The sequence below is a fragment of the Mugil cephalus genome, chromosome 6 (genome assembly GCF_022458985.1).
Source record: "Mugil cephalus isolate CIBA_MC_2020 chromosome 6, CIBA_Mcephalus_1.1, whole genome shotgun sequence".
In the NCBI taxonomy this organism is placed as follows: domain Eukaryota; kingdom Metazoa; phylum Chordata; class Actinopteri; order Mugiliformes; family Mugilidae; genus Mugil; species Mugil cephalus.
The window spans coordinates 20,831,582-20,855,417 of NC_061775.1; the positions used below are offsets into that span (position 1 = coordinate 20,831,582).

General features: G+C 42.7%; 1 protein-coding gene across 1 annotated transcript in view; it reads left to right on the top strand.

Annotated features, from left to right (window-relative positions):
* ddah1 (dimethylarginine dimethylaminohydrolase 1) overlaps nt 1–23,836 on the top strand; it is an 80,491-nt gene that overhangs the window by 52,517 nt on the left and 4,138 nt on the right. The window contains exons 3-6 of the mRNA XM_047588171.1: nt 7,036–7,135; nt 8,931–9,004; nt 15,664–15,783; nt 20,820–20,963. Coding sequence (XP_047444127.1) covers nt 7,036–7,135; nt 8,931–9,004; nt 15,664–15,783; nt 20,820–20,963 — 438 coding nt within the window. The remainder of the gene's footprint in view (nt 1–7,035; nt 7,136–8,930; nt 9,005–15,663; nt 15,784–20,819; nt 20,964–23,836) is intronic.

Consider the following 23,836-nt stretch of genomic DNA (forward strand, 5'->3'; position numbering starts at 1 on the left):
AGCACTCGGCGTGAAGCGATGCACATGGCTGGCTTTTGACAAATCCATAATTGAGCCATTTAATCGCACTCGCTCCCCTCGGCAAACAAAGGGAACCATCTTTCTGTTTTCTTAATTGACGTCAGAGACTTCCTACCTGAAAGGGGTTTGATAGCCTTATCCAGTTAGTTGTTGCATAGCTAATGAGGTCTCTGCGTTCATTTCAAATTCCGCTCAGTCGATTGCCCTGAAATGCAGTCATTATTCCTATTTTGTACTCCACCGGTCTTTGAACTTTTCTCCGCATTTGGCCTCTGCTATCTGTTACGATCATCATCTGTGTCCCGGATGTCCAGCCAAAGCTTCAGCTATGACGCACGAGGCTCAAACTGTGTGTCCATTACACAATTTTTTTTCTTTGTGCTTTGTACTGGAGACATTTCACAGCTTGTTTATTACATTTTAATGAAGTCCGGTCAGGCAGCCTTAAAGCTGCAGTAGGCCTTATATGTTGCAGAATGCATCACTCTGTAGTCATGTTAGGGCTGGGCGGTATGACAAAAAATGACACTTTCGAGGACAGCTTCAGCCAGGGGACAGGTCATCCAAAGCGGGGACTGTCCCCGGATATCAGGGACGTCTGGTCACCTTAAAAATAACCCAAACAACTGACACAACACAACTCTTCTTGTTCTGCCGCGTCATTTTTCTGACCTTTCCATCTTCACCACACCTCACAGTGACACAGTCGCACCATGTGTGTTTAGAAGCGCTACACTGAAAATAGTCCGGTCTAAAACAGTGTCTCTTGGTGCATTGTTCTGAACACTGTGTAATCATATTATTAAAAACTGTTTTTAAAGAAACAGGGGGAAAAAATTGCAATATTTTCATGTGCAACATTTAAGACCATTATCTTGCTTGACCAAGAGCTACATGCTAATTGTAGAGCTACTTGCAGTAGATTTTAGACACAAATGAGCCTTAAGTGAGCAAATCCCCATAGGCCGTGTTATAGTATCCTGTCTTACAGCTGATATTAACATGTTAAGAACTGATAACTAAAACTGGTGACAAACTGTAAAGAATATGTCGGCTTCAAAACCACTTACGTCATCAGTTCCATACAGAAACGCAAAAACAAAACAAAAAATGCTGTTAGCCAGCTGTTTGACAAACTATACAAATTGATAATGTCAGTGTAGCATTTACAGCTTTCTTCCCTGCTCACGTAGCCAAAAATAAGCGAATGCACATCGATGTATTGTTGCCTTTGCTCCTCAAACTTCCCTCTTGTTTAAAAGGAGTTTTTTCTTTGCCACTGTTGCCTTAGTGCTTGTTCTGGGGGATTCAGGCCCTTGGCTCTGTAAAGCTCCTTGAGACAATTTGTATTGTCATAAATAAAATTGAATTAAATTTATAGCCTGCTTAAATCAACCTCTAAAACCCGACGAATTCATCCAAGCCAGGGGAACCAATCATTTTAAACCGTGAACTCGTTGGCATTTTGTGCCTCGTGCTTTATAAACTGACAAACACTGGCAGATAACTGTCGTCCAAAGAGGCTGACCTCCTTGTGTGCGAGGCTCGGAGGAATGCTGTATCCCTATTATACTGGAGCGTGGGACTCTGTTGCCTGGTGTATGGAGGCTAGGATGACCCTCAGGAATGCTATTGTTGTGTACTCTATTCCCTTCCCAAATGCACCGTGCTCTATCAGGCTGATGGTCCTTTTTAGCAGAATGCGATATCCACGGGTACCGGGGGCGAGAGAAGGGAGAATTGGTCCATAAAAAAGCCCCAAATAAAAGGCCGTTCTCTCTGCTCCGTCTCCCCTGTCCTGTGCTGGAACGGCAGGAATGCGGCAGGCAGACCGACTGGCCCTCGGAGCCTTCAGCCTCTTAATGAATTTTAAAAGGCCTTTTTCATTCAAAGCAGGGTGCTGGCTAACAGCATGTCGCCCGGCCAAGCACTCGAGGGGGGGGGGGGATAAAAGAGGAGAAAAACAGGAGCAGAGGAGGGTTGGAGGGAGTGGAGGGGAACGAGCACTGGCAAAGTGAGCTGGCACCTACGCAGGGTCGGGTATTAGATGTCCCTTACAGTGAGAGATAATAGGCCACTCTGCATGAGAAGCCACTGTAGGAGCATTCTTGACCCTGCCACGAGGTTCTGCAGAGAATAGAGGGAATGTGAGAGATAACGAAAGAGTGAAGGAGGACGCAATGATGAGGACCCTGAGGAGAGAGTCAAACTCAGATACTCAGTGAGAGGTATTCTGTTAAAAAAAAAAAAAAAAACCTCATCAAATATTGGTTTTAATGTTAAAGAAATAGTTTGACATTTTGTTTGTACAGATGTACTGTAAATATGAATCTACCACCACCAGCCATTGTGCTGGAATACCTTTCCAGGAATCAGGGGAAACCCCTCACCTGGCTCGTTCCGAAGGTAATGAAAAACACCTATCATCAGCTCCATAGCTCATTAATCTCCGCATTAAATTGCCTTTACTCGCGGCCGTACACAGGGTTATGTACCAAGCAATATCTTGGCATAGCACTTCGTCAAACTCCAAAACATGTTGGTTTTATACTTCATGCTTTTTGTACAGATAAAACAAGATGCAACACGTGAATGCGTGAGCCTGGGGGGATTAATAATGGCCGCCTTTGACGGCCAGAGTTGGGCCAGCTGTTTGCCATGCAGTCGTCCATGTGCAAGCAAACACACAGTCGTTTATTTTTTTTTTCTAAAGATACCCTACTACGGAAAAAGACATCTGCAGCATGCCAGCTTATGTAATAAAAAATGTCAACAGAGGAATAAAACATTAGCTTCAAACTGAATCTGGTCTAATTGGCAATGGATCTGTGGGAGTTGTGGGACCTGCAGCGGTATGCTAATTTTTCCAACCATCCAGCGGCTTTGTTCGTCATAATTACAGCTCCACCATCTCTTCAAGGCAGCCTGTAGCAAAACCTATAAGCTGCCTTTCATTTAATTAGACTGATACAGATGAAGCTGGCTGAAGAACAACAGAGAATTAAATCTCATTCATTACACTCTGCTTTAACGCTGAAGTTTACCTGGATGAGGTGAATAATTTAGCTGCGGCAGGAGCACAGAATATTAATCACACCGACAGGGTTTAGAGGTTGATGTGTGATTTAAGTTTTGACATTTCTGAAATGCCATTCTCTTGAGACTTTGCTGTCGTGCATTTGGCCGCAGTCAAAAAAGAGTCGGTGATTTCGTGGGTCAAAGAAAAGTTGCGAACTGATTTAAACAACAGCTGCGCTGCAACTTTAAAAGTAGCGGATGCTACGGGCAAGCCAGAACAAAACCCGAATTTCTCTTTAAAGTTGATGTGTGACAACCAGCATGAACTGTATATGGGTTATTTACCTTGAATGTATCCATTGCAACATGGTGATGTTGTAAACGGCATGGAAAATGTAGACAGGTGGAGGTGGAGAAAGATTTTCTTGGCTTGTGTGAAGCCTTCTGCTGCCAAGCGAGAAGTGTTTAAACACAACACCCTATGGGGACGTTGCAGCTGAACAGGTGTATCTGATTATGCCCTTTGTAATCTCTCTTGTCATATGAATAACAAGACTTGCTCCAATAGCCCCGGGATTTATTTACACAATGGGAGCATCATTTGAGATGTTACGAAATGTACTTTTTCTGAACAGGACCTGAGTGACGCTACAGAGACGCGGTCCCTGTTGGATTATTTAGGACATGACAGTCAAGCCAATGCTTGGACATTTTCTGGTGTGAGGCTGTTAAATAAACACAGAAAATATAAAATAACATACAATACAAATCGTATGTATGTACACTTGGCTTCAATGTGAACACAAATGCCACGTCAACCCGCTAATTTACACAATGACGTTGATGTACCTGCCCATCACATTCTGATTTTATCAATGGACTTCCTGTCAGACTGTGTCCTTGTAGAAGCTCCAGGGCTGCGAGCAGCTCAAAAAACAGAGCAAAGTTTTGGTCCACTCCCATAAGAGAATGAACTCTGAAGTGTAGAGATGTTTGTACATTTTTTCAATCAAACAAAACAAAAATCACACCGGGGAATCTTGATGTGAACTGCGCATGCATGGAGATTAGGTGCACTTAAATGTGTAGATGCCTTTGCTGACGTGATGGCGTATGAGAATGATGAAAAAACAGGCAACAGGTAAAATCCTGTGTCAACCTGTTTTTTTGATATGAAGTACAGTCACAAAAGTTTCCCAGCAGAAAGTTGAATTGTCACAAGATGGTCAATGTTATTTACTTCCCCTGTGGTTTTAATGTTGTGGCTGATCGGTGTACATTGCACATGGGAATAAACACAGGTAAAGATAGTTATATTACAGACGTTACAGTTTATGTTGCGGTTGCCCAGTGTGTGTGTCTGTGGTCTACTAGGAGCAGGCTCGATTGTTTGTAACCCTTCCTAGTGTTCAGGTACACCTTTTTTGTCCAGGCATGGGTTACTTGAGACGGCTTCACGGCCTGCCTTCCTTACCTGACTTTCTTTTATTTTTTAATGTCGGTTAACCTGCAGTTAGTCAAGTGGATTGTTCTAATTCCTTCTGCACATTTAAGTGGTGCCTTAAATCTATCCGAGGCTTACCTGTCCGCTTTGTGCCAGAGCCCCATAGCCACTCCAGAGTGCTGCCGAGTGAAGCTGAACCTCAGCCAATATTCTTCACTTGACAGAATCAAGCCATATGGAGCTTAATATTACCATGATAATATTCAGCTCTGAGGCATTAAACAGCTTGTGTTTAATTACAATTCATAAATTGTTTACTACACTATACTGCGCGATAATATTTTTGACAAGAATGTTGTCTGTACTGAATTTGAGCTGCGACATATGAGTAAGTGTAAAGACTTGAATGATGTGCCACATGCAAACTGCTGTCTATGTATAGGGGCCATTATGTTCCATGTGGTGGTTGAGGGAGCCTGAACACGCATTGGGTCACATCGCCTCCTGTCATGTCAGAGGAAATGCCAGAGTGCTGAGGTAAAGGGCTGCCTCATTCAGTCCAGCAGGTTCCTGGGCAGATGACCATTGTGATACTGAAGGCTCCAGTGTGCCTGAGGCGAGTTAAGTAGGAATAAAGTGGAAATTCTGGCTGATGTGTGAGGCGCAGTGGGTAAAACTCCTCAGCTCTGTTGTACAGATCTGGAATCACTGACTGGGAGAGAGAGACTTGCGCACAGTCTTCAGACATTTTCATAAATGTCTGAACTGAATCATTTGTCTGAAGTTTCATCGTAAATGATGAATCAGTGATGGCACAGGAACCACTTTGCTGGGACCAGCTTCAATCCCGCTGCCGTGACACAGAAAGTCAACCCAACACGTGACTTGAATACACATCAAAAGGCCTCTCTCATCCATCTGGATCGCTCCTCCGAACCTGACTCAACCTTTTAATTCCCACCAAACATATCTCCGAACCTAGCTAAATGAAAAGCAGAGAGCGGCTTGGCGATGCTCAAAGAATAATGGGCAGGATTAACTGTTACCTATGCAGCACGTTGTTGCTGTCAAAGCTTTTAAGAAACCGCTAATGAATTTGTGAACCCAGTTTCTTGGAAGCACGCGATGTTCCTCTTAAGTAACTGAAGCAGAAGCAGAGATGAGTAGAAGGCCAGGAGTGAAGATGAAACATGGAGGAGGAAAGTTGATGTTTAAGTGGGATTTCCACCATACTATTTGTGGAAATATGCCATGCTGGTCGTGAGCAAGTCGCTCACAAGGCCGGTTAAAGACATCGGCATCTGTAATAACAAACTACAAGTCCTACTGTGTATGCATGCACACAATCAGGCATAACATTATGACCACTTCCATAATATTGTGTAGGACTCATCGAATGAACATAGGCCTTCTGAGGGTGTCCCGTGGTGTGGCAACAGAATGATGTTACTGGGATCATATTGGTTCCCAGATACTTGACCAGTTTGGGATTTAGGGAATTTGGAGGCCAGGTCAACACCTTGTGCTGTTTTTCATGTTTTTTTAAGTTCTTAGTGCCTGGTCCGGTCTAGGTGGGCCAGGTCCAAAGGTTTCCTAGCAGGACATTGGACTGTCACGAGATGGTCATTTTCTTCTCCATTCCATTCTCATAATGTTATGCCTGATCTGTGTATTGGTGCAGATGAGAGGAATTGCTCACGCCTCCCTCTGCAGGCCTCCACACTGTTAGCTGGAAGTGGATGGCAGCCTACCTGGATGACCTCATGTTTCAGACTTCTGCAGATGAGGAGAAGCAGGAGCATTATGTTCGCCAAGAGGCATAGTGAGCCGACTGAGGTCATAGCGAGATAGGGCTCGTGGAAACACTGATGCTCTCGCTAACATGACTAGCCTCGGAAACGGCTCCCGCGGGAACCCGAAAAGAGCAGGACAGTAAAAATCATACTGGGCGGTCAGACAGGAGAGCAGACCATTCGAAGTTCAGCCAAAAACAGACCTGCTCTTTCCCCAGGTTTGAGTTTACGTGCAGGTGAAGTGTGGATTCCCCATACTTTTCCGACAGCTGATGCATTTCATAATATATGCTAATGCTATCCGGGAGGCAACCGTCCTTGCGCTTCCTTCTTATAAATATATGGAAGAGAGACGACCCAGAACAGGAGGACAGGAAGAGGTATACGCAAAGTTTGTTCTGGTCCTTCAGCGAACCTATTTTCCTCAGCCACTGCCTTGTAAAAGTTTTAACATACTTCCTACAAAATGACATCATTTCATGGCTCATTGAAATGATGTCATTGCGACCAGCTGGAGAAAAAAAAAAAAAGGGCTCTGTTTCATTGCGCTCAATCTCATGAACCTGAGTTCTCTTAAATACTGTGCCTTAGAGAAATCCACTGAAAGCATCCAAACTTATTTCCATCGTCTTGTTTACAATGTTAGACCTGGAGCACATCATGATATTCCTGAAAATATCAAAAGGCTCAGCTGCTTTATCCTTTTGTTTAATGTCCACAGATGATTTAAGTGTGTTTGTGTCCCTGTGTCTGTTCCAGACGGAGGCTATGAGAGGGGCTCTGAAGGATCTGAATCTGAACATTGTGGAAATGACTGACGAGAACGCGACGCTGGATGGAGGAGATGTCCTCTTTACTGGTAGGTTACAGCCTGATGTCATGCTCACGTGTTTATTGTATCGATTTCAGCAGGGTATAAAAACCATTGAGTGGAGGACGATTCCAAGCTTCATGTGAATGGGATCATTAGGACATGTTAGTGTTTTATTTTTCATACATTTGTTTCTAAGCCTGTTCTTTTTTCTTTCTTTTTTTTTATTTTACATTTCCGTTATTTGTTTTTTATTATTCCTGTGCCTCTACAGCACCTAGGGGGACCTTAGACCACCTTGATTTAGTTGAACCTCTACAATGACAATAAAGACATTCTCTTAGGAAGCGCATCTTCGGGAAGTAAGATTTATTTTAAACTGCGTGGGTTTTATCGAGGGACTCAGAACTTTTTTTTTTATTTTGAAAACTCAACTCATGAAAAAAAACTAAACTAACTGCAGGTTAGCCTGTACTCTTACAATCCAACTGTGTATCAGCAGCGTTGCCACGGTTACCGGATTACTTAGTTACTTACTTAGTAACTTAGTTACTTTACTGAGTACTTGGTCTTAAAGGTAACTAAGTTAGATTACAAGTTAAACCCTCCAACACATTTAGTTTGATTTTCTCAAAGTTTGAAGTCATGCTAAATTTAAGCGATTTGCCAAAACTCCATACAATAGCTAAATAAAAACAACAAGAATGCACGTTCCTGCGTCGAAGCTCTCATTCATGGAAGGAAGGACGGGAGGATGTTTTTCCCTCTTTAGAGGAAAATGGCTTGCATATCTTGCGAATTTTATGCTATGACAAATCTTGGCAGGTGATTTAAACTGCATTAAAGGCCTCTTTGTGCTGTGGTCCACTCCTCTTCCACCTTGTACGCTCTTGTTGTTAAAATAATGTGTCCCTCTCGGTTAAAGCCGCCGTAAAGCGTCAGGGAGAATTTCCATAACTAATAAACCACATGTAACCTGGGGCTTTACTGCGTGCACTTCATCTAAGGGCTGCTGTACTTGTTGTCGGGCTTGTAAACAGGAAACGACAGAGAGCAGTGAAAACAGCAGAGCCGCTGCAGCTCGTAGACGATTGCGTGTCTGTAAGTGTGCATCTGTGTTTTGGGATCCTCCACACAAACATTCCTTCTGTTTGCCCTCCGTGACCTGGTGCCTCGGCGCACCAAGCAGATTTTCCCATGAAAAAAAAAAAAAAAAAAAAAAAACATCTATGGCAAAAACATCGTGTACCATCCGACAAATCTGCTAGACTCGCCGCGTGCTACCGCAGCCCTCTGGCACCAGGTGATAAAACCGCTGACGGGAAAAGAATCAAGAACATGGTGGTCTCCGTTTGATTTTCTGTACATTCCGTTACAGCCGTGCGGTGACTCGAAATGTGGGTCAGTGTCTTCTACGCTGCACAGGCCACTAGGAAAAAGCATAGTACACCTAATTGGGTTTCTAGACGTTGGCTCTGTGCTGTCGTTCCTTCCAGCTGAAATCGGTTTCACATGGCAGGCCTAGAAACATTTCCTGTTGGCAGGGCCCCGGCTAATGGCTCAGATTGTAAAGGCTCAGCAGCAACATTAGGAGCCCATCCCCGAGCTCAGTGTGCTGCTGCAGAACTCGCCAGGCATTCGGGGCTCGTTCTGTCTGCGCCCCACCGTACTCACCACAGTTGGCCTTCCTCTTCCTCACATGCAAGTGCACACTGTGGTGACTGCAGTGTTCAGATATTGCAGCCCTACGTGTTGGGTTCAAGACTTTCTTTTTTTTTTATTCTATCACAGCTGGTTTTACTGATTCTCAATGATCAAATTAATTAAATCGTTCTTTCTGCAGGTCGAGAGTTCTTCGTGGGGCTTTCCAAACGGACCAATCAGAGAGGAGCAGAGATTCTAGCAGATGCATTTAAGGTGAGTTCATGTGTAAAACACGTCTAAATAACAGTTTTTTTTGGGTTGAACTTCTTGCTGAAAAGTAACTCAATTTTAAATCTAAATGTAAAAAGTGAAGTAAAAAATGAAACACGGGAAACTGTTCTGTACAAGTGATGGAAACAACAGTCAATTGGCAGGGCACACAGGTTTTTCATGTGGTTATACAGTCCATTTACATTGTTTAGTCCAGTGAAGATAACGATCTGTTGCTGGAAAAGTGACCCATTACATAACTGGTAATACTCCTAAAATATTTAGGACGTGAAGCTTAAAATAACCCTGATGCACATTCACAATCCATGGATGTAAATTGGAGAAATTATATAACAATGATCGAATCTTACGAAATAAAGTGACTTCATTGTCAAAAAGCAGGAATGTGTCGAGTCTGTGTTGGATTAGAAAGAATGAACATTTGATACACACAAACAGCCTTTTTTTTTTTTTTTTTTTAACTTTTCAAAACTGACCTGAGACTCAAGCTCACAAGCAGGAGAAGAACAGATAAATGTGTTATCAATCATGAAAGCTTTCAGCCAGGAAGGCAATTGTATCATCACTCCATTCATCTTGCTCTTTTCATTTTTGCTCTAATTTCATTTCACTCTCCATCCATCTCTGCCTCGCTCCGCCCCCGCCTTCCCGTCCGTTCCTCCGTCCGTCCTCTCCTGCTTCCATTCCTGTCTCTTGGTGCATTCTCTTTTTCTCTCTGTTGACTTCCAGCTACCAGACTGCATCTGCAAGGCCATGCACGCTCTCTGTCTGGACTACATGGAATCCATAAACACTTATGAACCGTTGCTAGGTGACACTTCAACACATCCTGTTGGCTGTACATGTGTTCTAATTGTCGTAGCTGGACTTCAGAAAGCTGTTCTACTCTGTTCAAGTTCAATACTTTCAAATAAAACAGGAGCAACCAAAAATAGAAGCACTTGCGCAAAGTGCAATTAAAAAGTATTTCTGCTTCGTTACGTGGCACCACTGAAGCAGAGCGCTCTGAGAGATCGGTGCAAAGAGTCCCACCGGCAATTAGCTGTTAGTGCCTGGGTCCAGGACTCAGCTGGCTTCGAAACATTTTTAATCAAGCATTGATGCCAGCCTCTGCCACAAGCAGCGGATGACACAGATTAAAAGAGCAATTTAGGAGAGCAGACTTCGCTGTCATTAATTATTTTATGGTCAGTTTCTCTGTATGTTTAATATTAATTAGTTGAATCAAAGTGTCCGCTCATTACCGCTGTGCAGACCGATTGTTTCTCCCACTTCTCATTGGACATTGACAGTGTTGGGTTCACTGTGTTTTACTGTCTTGAGAAGTGTTGGAAGTTCGTTATCAAATTTTGGGGAAATTAAAATCCTTAAAAAGTATTTAAAAAGTCCCATCACAACTTTATGAGGTCTTACAATCGGAAGGTATTTTTGAGGGAAATTTTGAGTTTGAGTCTAAATTAGACAAGTGTGAATGTAAAAAACAAAGGTGAACAAGTAACATAAGAACTGGACTACTGTGGGTGAGAGCACCAGATTCAGAGGCACAAACAACATGCAGCTTTTTGCAAGTGTTATACAAGTGTTTATACACTACGCATGTGTTCTGTTGTATGAGTTGTCTGTAGTTTAATCATAAACTGTCAATGATGTGAATGGTTATAATTCAAAGTGCTGGTGAAGTATTAAAAAATATTGATAAATTCCTGTATGTGCCCTGTTTGAACTAATAAGTGAAGCATGGGTGGCACAGTCATTATAAATTAACGTGTCCATCCTAGAAACCATGCACACCTTAACCCTTTATAGGGCGAGGAACCATATCTGGTCCCGTGCATCTGAGTGAGGTGGTCGGTCAGAGAAGATCAAGACATCGTTCTCTGGTCATATATGGTCTACAAGGTCCACCTCTGCATGAATACTGAGCGTACCTCCATAATTACGTACCACAAAGTAGTGACTTAATGTTGTCTAATGTGACAATGTTGCCTGAATCAGCACTTATGCTCCAGTGGTCTAAATACAAATTTTATCTATTGTCTGCATAGTTAAACACCACAGGGTGTCGACATTATATGAGATTGATGCAGTTATATTCTTGCAGCTAAGAATTTTATTGTTTCAGTGTGTTTGTGTTGCCATCACCGGCCGTCCCTGGGACCTAGATTGTTGATCTTTATTCAGTGGAATAACCTTGTGTGGCAGGGAGGACGGTGTTGCTACACCTCAGTGAATACAGGACACAGAGGATGTGGAAGGATGGACAGGGGAAGGGAAGCATGTGGTGGTGGTAGGAACTGGTGGAGTGGAGGATCCTGTGCTTTCCTAGTCACCTAAATGTGTCCTTATGGTAACTTCATTGATATTGATTTTCCACATAAAAATGTAAAATTCTGACTAATTATGCCCTACAGTAACACCCTAGGGTTGAAATTTAGAATCTCCAAGTAGTAAAGGGTTAACTCAGCCAGTTAGCCTAAAAAAACATGTCCTTTCTTCTTAAGAAAGTGCAAATATAACAGTGTCAACGTAAATACCCATAAGTATTAGCAGCAAATAGTACAGGTTTGATCTCTCAGACTTTTGGCAACAAAAACTTGAACCATTTCAATATTTATCAAAATGAAACAGGACTTTCCATCACTTGGATTATATTGAGCAGGTGTTGTTGTTCTGCAAGAAGAAACGTGTTGGTACAAGAAGTTGCTCCTCCTGCAGCTTTGACTGAAACAAAATTATTTGTGACATTTTGAGGGAAAAGTTGTTATTTGGAAAAACGTTTAAATAGTTAATAGTTAAAGTGCAAAATCTTCCTTAAAGAGTGGAAAGTAGAGCATTTTTTTAAATTTTTTTATTTTAATGTGGTAGAGGGGAGGTGGAAGGTAACAGAAAATGGAAATACTGATGTTCAAGTACGTAAAAATTGAACTGGAGTACGGTTGTAGAGTAAATGTATTTGTTTATGCTGAATAAATATGAAATAAGCTGTCGTTAACATGTTCACATGTTAATTATCAATTGTCTGAGGTGATAATATATCAGGGTTTGATGTGTTTTGGTCTGTACGCAGTCTAATTTGCAAGAGACAATTAACAGTATAAGTAAATAAGGCAAAACATTATGACCACTCACAGACTAAGTGAAGACAGACATGAAGTTAATACCTGGATATATATAGACCTAAGAAACTTTCAACAATTACAGCCACACAACTGGGTCAGAGTACGACTTATGTGGTGGTATAGCAGTCTAGAGTTCGTAACTTGGCCCGGGGCAAAGCTGTTTTGGCCTCACATAGAGGACCAACACCTTGTTAGACAGGGCCAGTCGTGTGTTTTGGCTCATCACTGTCTGTTTTCAGTCCCTGTTTATTTCAGCCGTATTTTCCTTTACCGCTGAATTCCCTTCACGTCGGCTTGACCTTAATAACCACAGCTAACCTCACCCCTGTCCGCTCCTATATCCACAAAAAATATTCCCAAAAAAACTGGCCCAAGCACGGTTAAAACAACAGATTTGCCTCATTTGAGGATTTCAGCCTACAGCCTAGAAACGGGGTGGCAGCAGGGGTCACGAACGCAGACTGAACCATCTGACTAGTTTGCTGTAAAGTGAAGAAGTGTCATTCTGCTGACTTATGATGTATATCGCTCTTGGACTCAGCCTGAGCAGCCGTGACACAGTCAGAAATCTGGCTGACATGCGAGTTCAGAGGTGGGTCATGACGGCAAGAGTTCAGCGTGTTGCGGTAACCTGAATGGACTTTACTGTAGTGCTTCCATCCTCGCATCTGCGTCTGATTCGAATTCCTCATTATGGATTCCTCTGTGTTTTCTGTTATCTTTGATAAGACGGGGCTTAATGATGCGTCCCTGGCAAATGACACTAGGAAAAACCACTTGAGCGTCAGTTATTGTTTTTTCCATTTATTATCAGATTGATTCCTCCTGTCACTGTTGTTTTTTCCTTTCATTATCAAATTAAGGATCAGTTTGTTGCCAGGTTTGTTTAGTACTCAACAACTGCGCACAGATGTTTAAGGCTGTTTTCTGTACAGTCCTTGCAGGGGTCACAGTGAGCGATTGAATCGGGCTGTTTGGGAAGTTAAACCACTTTGTGTCTGTTGCCGCTCAGATGTGTTGATGCCTAATTTCTACCAATAAGATATTAACACGGACACCGGGACGGTGAAGCTCAGTTTGCTTTGCTTCTGCTTGAGTAAATAGAGTCTCCTCAGGTCACAACATGGCAGAATATCGGCCCATTAGTGCAGATGCATAGCGACTGGCTTAATTCCCTTAAGGATTCATCTTGATAAGTAGAAAAGTAAGACTTCTATTTCTAATTTTACACCAAGACTTCCTGTTCATGGATAAGGAATGAACAAAGTTCAGATCACACTATTCCCAGTTGTGCAGACTGGACCGTCTAAACAAGTTCCAAGCAAAGAGTTCAGCATAAGATCAAGGATGGGGGTCATTGAAGTTTCCTGCTTGATAAACTGCCAAGAGCAATCTATGATTTTGTTATTGAGTCACTAATCTAAGTACATCGTGGCGCTTTAATTAAGCTAATGATGCAGCGCAAACATTGACCCGAGAAATGTTAGCATGTATGTGTTGACATATTGAAGGGAAAATGTGGGAATGAAGTGCAACGACGGAAAATGTACACAACACTTCATGAAGCTAAAAAGCTATGAAAACACATTCAAAACACATCATGCGATTAAGAAAACACATGAACGTCAGGCGCAGAAGTTATTTTCTTAGGCTCAAATTAGGATTTATATGGTCGGCAAAATGCATTCGAATAGATTCGGGGAGGAACGGTCTTGGAAAGCAAGTTTAAAGTCTCATATCTGATCGTAATTTAAATTAAAGCTCGGTATCTCTTCGAGGTTCACACACCGCTCTACGACTACACTCTGGCTTTAGCAGTTCTCACAAGTGTGAGTTCTTCCATAAAATGCTCAATCAATCAACTTTAAAAGTGGAAAATAATGTTGTTTTTAAACGGCCCTGCTGTAATTCTTAAAATATGGACTCCAGGCTTTAAGTCTCGCAGCGACGGTGGCTTTTGCTAAAGTTTTTAATCAAGGGGTTAGTCCAAAATCAACTGTTGGGTTCTGGAGTTAAATATGGGCCCTATAGAGCACCACACATATGATCCTGTTCTGTAAATGTGGGCTGTATTTCTGTCAGTGTGGATGCAGACGAATGCTGTTTTTACCTCCTGGTCCGGAGAGTGAAGTGAGGAGTTTGTAGTTACATGAGCACTGGCTTCGACTGTGCATGTGATTTAATAAGACTCCTTTGTTCATCTTTTTGAAATTACTTTTCTAAACGGTTGGACAGAAAAACATGTTATCCAAGGGCAAATCAGAGTTAAAGGCAGTGGAAGGGTTGACGTCTGTATTGCTGATCAAACCCCACTAACGCAGTCCTATGAAAGAAAAAAATGACCTATTATTAATAAATAATAACTGGATGTTTTACAGTGTCTTGAGACTTGTAATAGTGGATATGATATGTTGTAGATCAGTAGTCTTCAGTGTTTTTCAGGCCAGCACAGCACAGAAATTAGTGAGATGTCTGACCCTGAGGAGAAGCGCACAACTTCTAACCTTGGATGAATGTCGATGGGAGCGAGCTGTGCTGTAAGCTTCTCTTATGCAAATTTTGCAGCTTGCATCTGGGATTTCACCTGGGGACTGAATAGGCTCTTGACCAACTGCAGGGAACCTGACAGAGCCAGAGTGTAATATGCGACCTTGTGATTGGTTCAGCAGCGATAGGGGCGGGGCCTACTGTGGTCTTGGGTAGTGTGGCCCTCTGCGAAACGGTTCGCTGTTGAGACAGCACCTGTATCGGGTGAATGAGCGAAGTGCTGACTGACAGATAATGTCTTCTGTCTCCATTTATAAAATATGTTGGATTCATGTTGTGTATTTAGGGAAATTTAAATTTGTGGGAGGAAATTGTGGGGGTAAATAATATATATATATAAAATGTCTAATCAACCAAAGATTTTGCCACCCTTCCTGCAGTACCTCCACGGATCCCCTAGGGGTCGCGGACCCCCTGTTGAAGACCTACGTTGTAGAGAGTCATTAAGTTCTAGTCGCTCTCTGAAACACAATCAGCAGCCAAGGTTAGGTGTTACTGAAACTATTTCAAGATTGAGAGCACTGTTTTTATATAACCCGTGTTTTCGTAACACCTTTAACGAAGACATTTGGTATGCAGACATCCTGCAGCCAGGGAAAGCGTCACAAATCAGGCCTCTTCTAGTTGCTCTGTAATTTCCCCATGAGCCCTGAGTCCCGTGACATCACCTCTCAGACACTCCTGCTGTTTCCGTCCCTGAACTACTCAATTTAAATGCCACTTCAGCTCCCATCTAATGATGATACTGCGCAGATTGCCACTGTGCTCTTTGAATCTTTAATAAATGACGGTATATCACAATCTGTAATTAATCTGTAGCGTAATGTGGCCTGAGAGAAAGACTGTGAACTGTTATATCTGAAAGAGGAGAATTTGCACGGAGCAATATTTCGTTGTCTACATGCCGTTATCAGTAAATGACGAAACACTGTGCCAGCATCAAAGAGCTTATGATATGCAATTTGTGTTTTCCAGGACTACGCTGTTTCTACCGTGCCTGTGCTGGAAGGACTGCACCTGAAGAGCTTCTGCAGCATGGGAGGACCGGGCCTCATTGTCATCGGCTCCAGCGAGCCAGCGCAGAAAGCCCTCAAAGTACGGAGCTTTGTGTGTGCGCGTCTGTTTGTGTCTGTTACGTATGTACACAATGGCTATCCTTTCCCAAGCTGTAGTCATGGAAACCTTTGAACCAATTTGTTGGCCCTGTTTTCATTACGGTGACGCACGTTGACGCAGCGGATTCATTTTGACTCCTGGCTTGATCCCGTTTTTTTTTTTTTTTTCATGCTCTGCAAAGTATTCAGCAAGAATAACACTACAAGACAGAACATGGCACGTGTGGATTCGGCGTCGGCTCCCATACTTACAGCTTCCCACTGCAGACGCATTAAAACCACCTGTCACCTTAATCCTCCTTCATTAATTCATATTCTGAGCTAATCTGCGGTGACTGCCCCCGGCGCTCGCACTCCAGCTTCAATTACCGAGGCATTGTCCTTCCATTAAACAGCTTGAGCTCATTACCGCATTAAAGGCGTCTGGATCGATCGGAGCTGCGTTGCAACAACAGACACCCACGGGATGCTGGGACATAAAGAGGAGGCAGCTCAGCCCCTGACAGAGACGGATTGGTCGTTTACACCAAGAGAGTAATAAATCTCAGCCCATCCCTCTGATGGAATTATCTCCAAAAATTCCCAGACATCATCATGTGAACTGTTTTTCTGCTTTTTTTTTTAGTGGTACACATGACTGAAAGGCAGCACAATATCTATTTACACAGCACACACACTGTATATATAATTACATAAGTATGAGGACTTGCACAGGAGTACATACACCCTTGGCCTTGATGGATCTTCTGTGGCAGATTTGGCATTTTCCTCTCAGTGTGATGTCTCCCCCTACTGGCCAGGCACTCATCAGGGTTGTCTTAAGTGGAGTAAACGTCACTTTGTGGGTCTCGGGCACAATTAAAACTTGACCACCAAACACCTTAAAGTTAGACTTGTTGGTTTCTCTTTCTGAAATACATCAACGCGCAAGCGCACGAGCCAATTAATTCTATATCCCGGCATCATTAAGATTCCCGCCTGTTTGATCACCCCAGTAATTAGCTACTGGGAGCGAGGAGTGGCCGATAGTGAGGCTTAATGACAGAGTGCTCGCTTTCTAATTACGGCTTACGTCACCCTCTCTTGCAGCAATTAGCTCCCGTTGTAAAGGGCTTTTAACAACCCTGGATTTGTAATTGGGTAATGTTCTCTTTGTGGGGGGAGTGGGATCTTATGAATGCAGTTTTAATGAATTCAAACTGCTTGTTTTGGAGGTGGATGCGGCTCCTCACGGCAATGAGGCTCATTGTCTGTGTACCCTTGGAACAAAGACACTTTGTACAAATTAAAGTCGGAGCCCGGCTAATTGAGTTTGTCCTCAGAGAGATATATTTCGCTGCCGTAGGATAGGAAGAGAGCAGGGTCGGAACTGATTTATTATAGGATTCACTTCAACTCGTAAAACACTATAGAGGGTTTGGTTTTTGCTCGGGAAGGCCCAGCGTTCCGGACATGTATACGTTTACGCATGTGTTTACCGCAGCTCCCCCCGGGTCAGGAATGCACGTTGACCGGATGGATTTCGTCATCCATCTGTCGCTGTCACTGCCAAGCTCGCTCATGAAGTCATCATCCCAAAATACGGCCTCCGTCAGAGGCTTGCGGTGCACACTCCCTGCGCTCTTTCACACTGCTCCCTCCCTACAGTGGACTCCCCGGCAGGCCCTGAGCTCACCACTCGCCCCTTTGCTCAGCCTTTTTTTGATTCATGAGCTCATATCCCTCTGCTGGTCAGGGTTTTTTTTGTTTTTTTTTATCTCCACCTCAAGGATGCTCACACGCTTTATAAATACTGAGGTGACAACAGAGTGAAGGCCGTGTTCCCGGATGAGCACACACACGCACACACACAAGTGATGGACAAAAATAGGACTTTGAAAATGAAGTTTATGATGAGAGGCGTTATTTAAACAACTGATTGGTGAGCTACTTTGGAGCAATTTCTTTGTTTGTGATGAGTCAGAATCAAGGCCTCAGCTGATTTCACAATTTCGGTGCAGTTTCTGAATTGGAGCTGAGTTTTTGAATGAAGCCTTAGTTTACATACGTAATTTAAACTATTCGTGACGCACTACATTCATATCCAAAGTAGCATTTTTTTTTAAATGCTACAAGTCTGCAGTAACATTGCTAACGTGCTAACGGTTTGCCTCGTTTACCGTTGTTTCACCCATTTGCCTGAATCAAGCCTTAAATCTCAATGTGATTAAATTTTGCTGTGGAAAAAAAAGCCGTCAGTCTGTAAGTAAGGCTCTAAATAAACATGTGGTTCTATAATGGGACAAATTTAGGAAAGTATTTGAGAAATAGAACTCTATTGAGGTGTCCCCCTACCTACCATTAAATTGTGTCATTTGTCATTTGGGTGATCATGAAAGTCAGTAGACGTATATATAATAATAATATAATATATAAGAGCATAATGTGGAAAAAAACATGAGCAACGTGAATTGTTTCGAGTCGCTGTCCTGAATAATATTTTTTCTGTGTGTTACCGGAGATGTGCTAACTTCCATTTCCTTCATTCTCCCATATTACATCATGTTCTGCTGGACACCTACGGGCGCAGCAATAAACGCTCCATATAGTCCAATAATATTTCCACAGTGACGTGTCTGTCAAGAAGAAATAACAAACATGTCTGGTACATCAACAGGAAGTTATTTCAGTCTCATTTCCTCTCTGGATTTGGACTCATCCCCCGAGCGGGGTTTATCTTGTACAAGCTGCTCAGTGAAAAGAAGTATTGTAAAACTTTTAAAAGCTCCCCGGGAGAGTTCTGCTAAAGTTGGCATTATAAATATTCCAACCAGGAGCCAAAAGCTCAGATTATGCTGATTAACCCAATGGAAGAAATCGGGCCCAGTAAATTGTCAGGGTTTTCTGTGTTAACTGGTCGAGATTGTCATTGCCCAAGGGAGGATTTTATTACCTTCCAGTAAATATTTTGTTTTAGCAGCTCTGACTGAGCACATTTCGCTGCCCAGTTACCACTCTGCGTATTAACTGGACCTCGGCTGTTGTCCAGGATTAAGTCACTGTTGATTTGCTGTAGATTTACTGTTGGTCGAAAGCCAGGATGACTGTGTAAAAGCCTTGGCTCTCCATTTTCCCCCTTTGTTTTGAACAGTTCAGGACCTCAAGATTTGAATATAATAAAACATCTCATCTGGTCTTACATGGACTGTTTCCATTAGTCATATGAACTTTTTAAAGCATTTAATCAAATTTCACGGAACAGGACTTTACATGAATTGTGCGTGATTATATCTTGCAGTAGGATGTTTTCCTCACATCCCGAAAACCTCCTGCCCTTTATTTTCACTTCAAAGAAGAAAAAAAAAAAAAAAAAAAAAATTAATAGTGAAGCCAGAACGACTGTGATCTTTGGTGGAGTCGACGTTTGTTCTACCTTCTACCAGCTCTTAATCCCCCTGTGTGGGAGAGACGGGGTCGGCGGTCACGCACATGGACGGGAGTATTTTCATTTAGGGCTGATGCAGTCACGAAACACGCCCACAAGTGACCTGGGAATGTGTCTGGTTGCACACATACAGTGCAGACGTACATATGTGCACGCGCCGCCTGCGCTACGCTCTGCTGCCCTGCACATTTCCATCTGCCATTAGGTTAATGTAATGGATTTTTTTTTTTTTTTAGTTATCGATATTAGGTGTGTAAAAGTATTAGTTTACTCCACTGTCCTATAGCTATTTGTTTTTTAACGCCGTCGGTACAAACGGCTCATTACCTGTGTTTGTTCTGCGCTCCACTTCTTGAGAGATCACTCATCCTTGACAATGAGCCTGTGACAACTTTTTCCTTAAGCTTTCTGTCCAGTGACGGGATTTACTGCTCATGCTAACCCCACAATTGTTCGCCTATTTATTCCGCGTGAGTACCGTTGCTGCTGCCAGAAACATAAAATCTGTCACCTCCTGTGTGCTGAACAGATTTTCCCAGGAAAGCCCGAACAAAGTACTTGCAGCGTATTTTGCTGTTCAGTTGGATCATTCGATAATGGATTACTACACGAAAAAGCATGTTGAGCTTATTCATATGTGATATTGTACAAAGCATTGCATATTTCTGCGTGGCCCTCGGAGGGATTGGTTTTTCCTGACTCCGTAAATCCCGGTCCCCCCTGTTGCTGTGGAGCTTGTCGGTGGGAAATTAAATAAAAACTTTGTCAGCCACAAAGCCCATTGTGCTCTCAAACCATTTTCCTCCCACATTTGCAGTTGTGTGTCATCATATTCCCTCTCTCAAGCCTTTGAGTACGTCAAGTAGACGTCACATCTTTTGGATGCGGTGTGGGTGGCATTTGTCAATAAGAACTTGCGTCTTGTTCTGCAATGTTGACATTTCGATTGCTAATAGTTGGTCGTCGGCCAACTCAGAATCCCAGTGATTAAAGACGGAGACAATAGGCAGCAGAAAGGACAAAGAGAAGGAGTTGGAGAGAGAAAATAACAGACTAACAGGCATGGGGAAAATCTCACTTTTCAAAATACCTTTTCTAAATGTTGACACTTATGATTTTTTTTTTTTTTTTTTACTAGCTTTCCACCTCCCCTCCTTGTCTCGGAGGTATCCGTCTGCAGATGTTCTGCTCATAAACATTAACAGGCACCTGCCTCTGGTCTGGTCATAACATCCTCACCTCCCGACTTCCACTTGGCAACACGAGCGCCTGCTCCCCCCGCAGCCCGTCCCACCTTGAGCTCTTTCAGATTACATAAATAACATGACATCTGCTGAGAAAGAATGTCTGTCTGCTCCTGTGTTCTCCATTAAGCCCCCCCTCCTCCCCCTCCCCCACCAAAGCGCCCAGAGTTGTTTGGCCGGCTAGAGGATGTGGCGCTGCGTTTGGTATTGCAGCCCTGGCTCTGACTGTGATAGTCTGAATAACGGCTTTGTGTCTGTCTTTCTGTACATCACATGGACTCGTATGGGAGCGCTGTTTATTTACCTCAATGTCTGTTTCCTGTCTGTGTTCCCTCTCTGATTCTGCAGATCATGCAGCAAATGAGCGACCACCGCTATGACAAGCTGACGGTGCCGGACGACCTCGCCGCCAACTGCATCTACATGAACCTGCCCAGCAAGGGCCATGTTCTTCTGCACTGCACAGCAGAGGAGTTTCCGGAGAGTGCTAAGGTAAATGCTCAGCTCACACGATCGCGCATTCCTCTACAGTCCTGAGGTGTTACACCTTTGGGAGGAAGGACCACCGTCAGGACAGCTAGTGTGGTTCAGCGGTTTTATATTTAAAGAGCACTTATCTTTGCTGCTCTCCGCCTTGTCCAGACCTCAAGCCCGTGAAGAAAACCCTACAAAACCTGTGTTTTATATACAAACCACCGGAGGCTTACCGCAGCCTGTTTTTTTTTGTTTGTTTTAAACAAAGAAACCTGCAGTTAGATTTGAAATGACCTTTTGTGGACATGACTCAGACACAGACTGGGAGCCAGACACTGAGGTCTTGTGAAAAAATACATCAGGTGCTCATTTCTCAGAACTCGGGTTAATAGACATTTATATATATATGAACAGTGAGTCAAATGTCAACTTATATGAGAAAGATGTGACTTTGTACTGTAATGCTGAACCCACAACAAATGATAAAGATGGCATTTAACCGATTGTTTTGGTTTCACGGCTGCAGCTTTACTGATGTGGTTTAATCCTCCCACTCTCATCAGCAGCCTGGTTAATACGTACCAATATTGTACTATAATCTAATATGTAATGTGCCTGCCAAGCACCAAACGGCATACAGGCAAAGTTAACAACCTCCTGTGATCTGTAAATATTTATACCAGATCACAGCTATTAGGAGATTCATTATTGGACAAATCATCAAGACAGTCCAAAGTGAAGCCAAAGCAAGTGGAGCTCCCCCTGGTGACTGGCTGCAGTATAGGTCATAAGATTCATTAGTGGATGGGAACTAAAACACTAAAATACATTTTTTTCAAGGATGGTTTCTGCCATGCTGATGCATGTTCAACTTTCTTTTTTTATGGGACAAAAACACTTTTCAACTGAATGCTGTCATAGCCACTAATAATAATTAAGTTTGTTATGTTTAAGTCCTTATAAGACTTAACTATAAGAAGCTCACATGCAGTACTTACAGTACATGTTAATAAAATATCCCTAAAACATACAGTAACCTACCTACATGCAGTGTATCAGCTAGATCTGCCTTTCACCCATTTTCTCCAGTAGCCTCACATGAATGGCGTGTTATTGTCTCACTTTGCTGGGGTTTGGGCAGGCTGAGCAGTAACTATGTTATTTAGATTCTTTTGGGTCGCTCCACATCACAACAAGTCAGGAGATTTCTCACAGGATTGAACCTGGCAACCTACAATCTGCAGAGACATTGCTCAGACCTCAAAATGTACTCTGTGGTTAAAACCCCAACCTCCGCCAGCTATTTTTAGAAGGAAGAATTCACTAAATTATGCGTCTTTGGACTTATATTCACGTCAAAGAGTAAATTTTTTCCAGGAAGATTAAGGGGAGGGAATTCAACTTGGGCATAATAAAATCTGTTTGTGTATATTACGCTTCCTGCTCTGGTAGCACCTTCTAACTGAACATTTGGAGCAGCATTTGAGAAATGTATGTTCCATGAAACTGTTCCCTTTAAAAGGTTAAAGCCCACCAGAAATTGGCTTGCAACTCAGTTTTGGCCCTAAACAAGCATTTGCAAGAAACTGTAGCTTAAAGAAAGCGGAAAAATATTAATAGTGCAAGACATAACACAAGCAGTAAAATAGCAGGGGCAGTATATCAGACTATCATGTCTAGAGCGAGTACATTTTTCCCGGGGGAACTTGTTGCTTGTTCCTCCAGTGAGATGTAGAGATTTGTCAGCACAATTGCCGAGACACACAGCAAGATGTCTGCTGCTTTCTAAGTCTAAACATTGTCAGTCCTAATCTCCTGTCTATTTTTAGTTTCCTCGTCAAGTTATATAAGAGTTCCGCATTAGCAAAGCAGGGGGTCATGAGAGAGGATTTGTGGGGTCGGAGGGGGTGGAGATGAGGCAACTTTAATGGTTGGCAGTGGCAACCGCGCAGGAGGGCTGTTCCGAGATCAAGAATCTGAGCAGACAAAGGGTCCAGGGAAACATAGCAGCCCCTGCTGTGTGAGATCTTACCACCCTGACCCAACATATAAATCTCAGCTGCAGTAATGAGATCTTGGCTGGAAATGATCAGAAAGAGACACTTTGGATGTGGCTGCGCTATAAACAGCAGGGGATTTACTGATGTTTTGGAAGAGTTATGTAAAAGTTTAAAGAGTTATCCTTCTGATTATATGTTGCAGATTTTTTTGGGTGGCAGTGTTGCTTGGTTGGTCCAACGCTTTGGTCCAATATGAAATACAGGCTATAATGTTTCCCAAACAAGGAATCTTTCTGACTTCGGGGATCTCAGTTTCATTTTGGTTTCTTTTGACTGTTATTAAATTTGTTACGCGCGTTTGTGGTACCCAGATAATACCATCTGACAACTATGAGAATCAAACGGTGTCTACAGCTGTTGGATTAACTATCCTGCACATATTCATTTAATTTTTCTCAGCATCAACTTAATAATCTGGCTCCAATTTCATGCTTTGTTCCAATATTTTGGTTAGTGGCCAAATACTTACGAAACCAATGACCATTAGCTTTAGCTGCAGACTGCTTTCTGTTTTGTGATAACTATCTGATGAACTGATGAAAACAGCCTGCTTGGCACACTGACGTTAGCATTTATCTCACAGTACCAATAGCATAGCTATGGATTAGCAAGTGTTATGTTAGTCTGTAGACTCTTGTTTTCACCACATTAGCAAAAGCAGCATTAGCATGGATGAAGACTCTTGTTTTCATCATGGACCAAGGCTGCTTTCTTTTTTGTATGTTAATTAGAGAAAAAGTTAGGATTATTTAAGATGATAGAACTGCTTAATAACACACTGATGTTAGCATGTACCACACAGCATCTCTAGCATGGCCGTAGACTAGTGTT